Genomic DNA, 2,431 nt, shown 5'->3' with positions numbered 1-2,431 from the left:
ATGATTTCTAAAACACTCAACACCTACATATACTGATATTAAAGGTAATTTATGAAGCACATGTTAAGTTGTATAGTCCCAAGGACCCCAGCTCTCTCCTTTAAGCACTTCTCCTGATACTCTGTGGATTCTATATCTCCTCTTTCTATTTTGTTCACAACTGTGATGCCAGCATACCTAGTGTGGACAAATAAGTATATGTTTACATCATTTAGATTGATGCCATCAATGTCGAAGGTCATGCCTTAAGACATAGTAGAACCGGTTTTTGTGCGGAGAAGTAGGTAGAGGACTCCTTGGCGGATCTGTTTGGTCTTCACACTATAGATGATTGGATTGAGCACAGGTGGAACCAATAAGTAGATGTGAGCCATGAAGATATGGATCAATGGGGAGGAGTGTTTGGCAAAACGGTGGACAATAGATAACCCAATCATAGGCACATATAAAATGAGTACAACACAGATGTGGGATGCACACGTGTTGAGAGCCTTAAGCCGCCCTTCACGTGATGCAATTTTTAATATAGAGTGGAGGATGTACACATAAGACACAAAAATACCCAGAGAGTCCATTCCCCACAGCACAACGACAAGAAGCAACCCATATATAACATTAAACAGGGTGTCAGCACAGGCAAGGCGGATCACGTCCTGGTGCAGACAATATGAATGAGAAAGGATGTGAGAGTGGCAGAAAGGAAAGAAGGCCAGCCGAGCCAGAAGTGGAATCATGGCACAGGCACCCCTAAGCAGGGCTGCAATTCCAATTTGCATGATAAGTCTTGGGGTGAGAATGGTAGCATATCGTAGAGGGTGGCAGATAGCCACGTAGCGGTCAAAGGCCATGGCCAAGAGCACAGATGATTCCGTGAAGGAGAAAGTGTGAATGAAAAACATTTGGACCACACAGGTACTGAACTGGATTTCCCTGGAAATGGACCACAACACCCTGAACAGTGATATCATGGTGGGCATGGACATGCCCATGTCGGTGAGGGAAAGCATGGCCAGAAAGTAGTACATGGGCTGATGGAGCCTGGGGTCTGTCCGAACAATATGCAGGATGGTGCAGTTACCCATGATTCCAACAAGGTACAGGAGACAGAATGGAATGGATATCCAGTGGTGGAATTCCTCATAGCCAGGGATACCTGAGAGATAGAATGTGGAGGACAGGGTATTACTGGAGTTAAAGGTTGCCATAGAGCTCACTTTTAACCACAATCCACTTTCAGGATCACACTCCAGTGAGGAAGGCAATGATAAGATCAGCATCTGAGTCAGGAAAACAAAACAAAACAAATAAAACTGCAGCGCTTTCCTGTAAGCATTCTTAAATTCATCCCTACATTTTGCTTTCTTCATTTCATTGCTGAGTAATGTTGGTTAAGTAAAATATATACTGTATAACAACTCTTTCCCTCCTGCCTCTCAGATGCAGACTCGTTGACATTCTCTTAAAATACAGACAATCTTCTAAAGACTACCTACAGCAGCACGCACACAACCTGTTCAGGATAACATCTTTCATTTTATATTTTTCTTCCAGAATTTTCTTGGCAAGAGCTATTGATGTTAATATTAATCTTTTTTTAATGACTCCTGCTATGATTTACACACAATGCCTTTTTCTGCCTAAGCTTCAGAGCTTTTTCAATAATAGTAGAATAGCATGTGACATGTCTTTACAGAATTCAGGCAAGTATGGGTCAACAGTACTTATTACCATAAGCAGGTCTTACTAACATAACTGCAGTTATAAAATTGAGGCCACAGGCCTTGTCTCAGACTAGATTCCCAAGAACTAAACATGGGTTAAACTGACTTAATTAAAATAATTTTTAATTTTAAAAGTTGTAATAATGAACTATGTAATTTTACATATAATGTTCTCATTGTAATAAAATATATTATTTAAGCAAAGTATAACTGCTTCTGACTCTGATTTTTAATTAAAAAAAAATTTTTTTAATGTTTATTTATTATTGAGAGACAGAGCATCAGCAGGGAAGGGCAGAGGAAGAGGGAGACAGAATCTGAAGCAGGCTCCAGGGTCTGAGCTGTCAGCAGAGAGCCCAATGCAGGGCTCAAACTTACGAACCGTGAGATCATGACCTGAGTCAAAGTCGGATGCTCAACCAACTGAGCCACCCAGGTGCCTCAACCTCTGACTCTGATTTTAAAGATGCACAACCTTCTTTCTATTATGATTCAGATCTCATCAGTCATTTAGAGAGTGGTACCTTGTACAAGAAAGAAAGAAAGAAAGAAAGAAAGAAAGAAAGAAAGACAGAAAGAAAGAAAGAAAGAAAGAAAGAAGAAAATAGAAAATAGATAGGGTTTGTGGAAAGATAAAGTGGAAACTCGTGCTTCAAGGCAAAAACAACACAAATAACCAAAAAACTATAGTGCTCAGAAAAAGCTTCTGA

General features: G+C 40.2%; 1 protein-coding gene across 1 annotated transcript; it reads right to left on the bottom strand.

Annotated features, from left to right (window-relative positions):
- Window positions 1-245: 245 nt before the first annotated feature.
- On the bottom strand, window positions 246-1,404 carry LOC128313834 (olfactory receptor 51L1-like). Its single transcript, XM_053213973.1, has one exon. It carries the CDS (start codon window positions 1,365-1,367, stop codon window positions 246-248), a length of 1,122 nt encoding a protein of 373 aa, XP_053069948.1. The 5' UTR covers window positions 1,368-1,404.
- Window positions 1,405-2,431: the final 1,027 nt, after the last annotated feature.

This window comes from Acinonyx jubatus, unplaced genomic scaffold (genome assembly GCF_027475565.1).
Source record: "Acinonyx jubatus isolate Ajub_Pintada_27869175 unplaced genomic scaffold, VMU_Ajub_asm_v1.0 scaffold_57, whole genome shotgun sequence".
Taxonomy (NCBI): Eukaryota; Metazoa; Chordata; class Mammalia; order Carnivora; family Felidae; genus Acinonyx; species Acinonyx jubatus.
This window is presented reverse-complemented; position numbering and strand designations above follow the sequence as displayed.

Coding starts and splice junctions, on each gene's coding strand:
- LOC128313834 (XM_053213973.1), bottom strand. CDS start 1,367: ATGAAGAAAGCAAAATGTAGGGATGAATTTAAGAATGCTTACAGGAAA.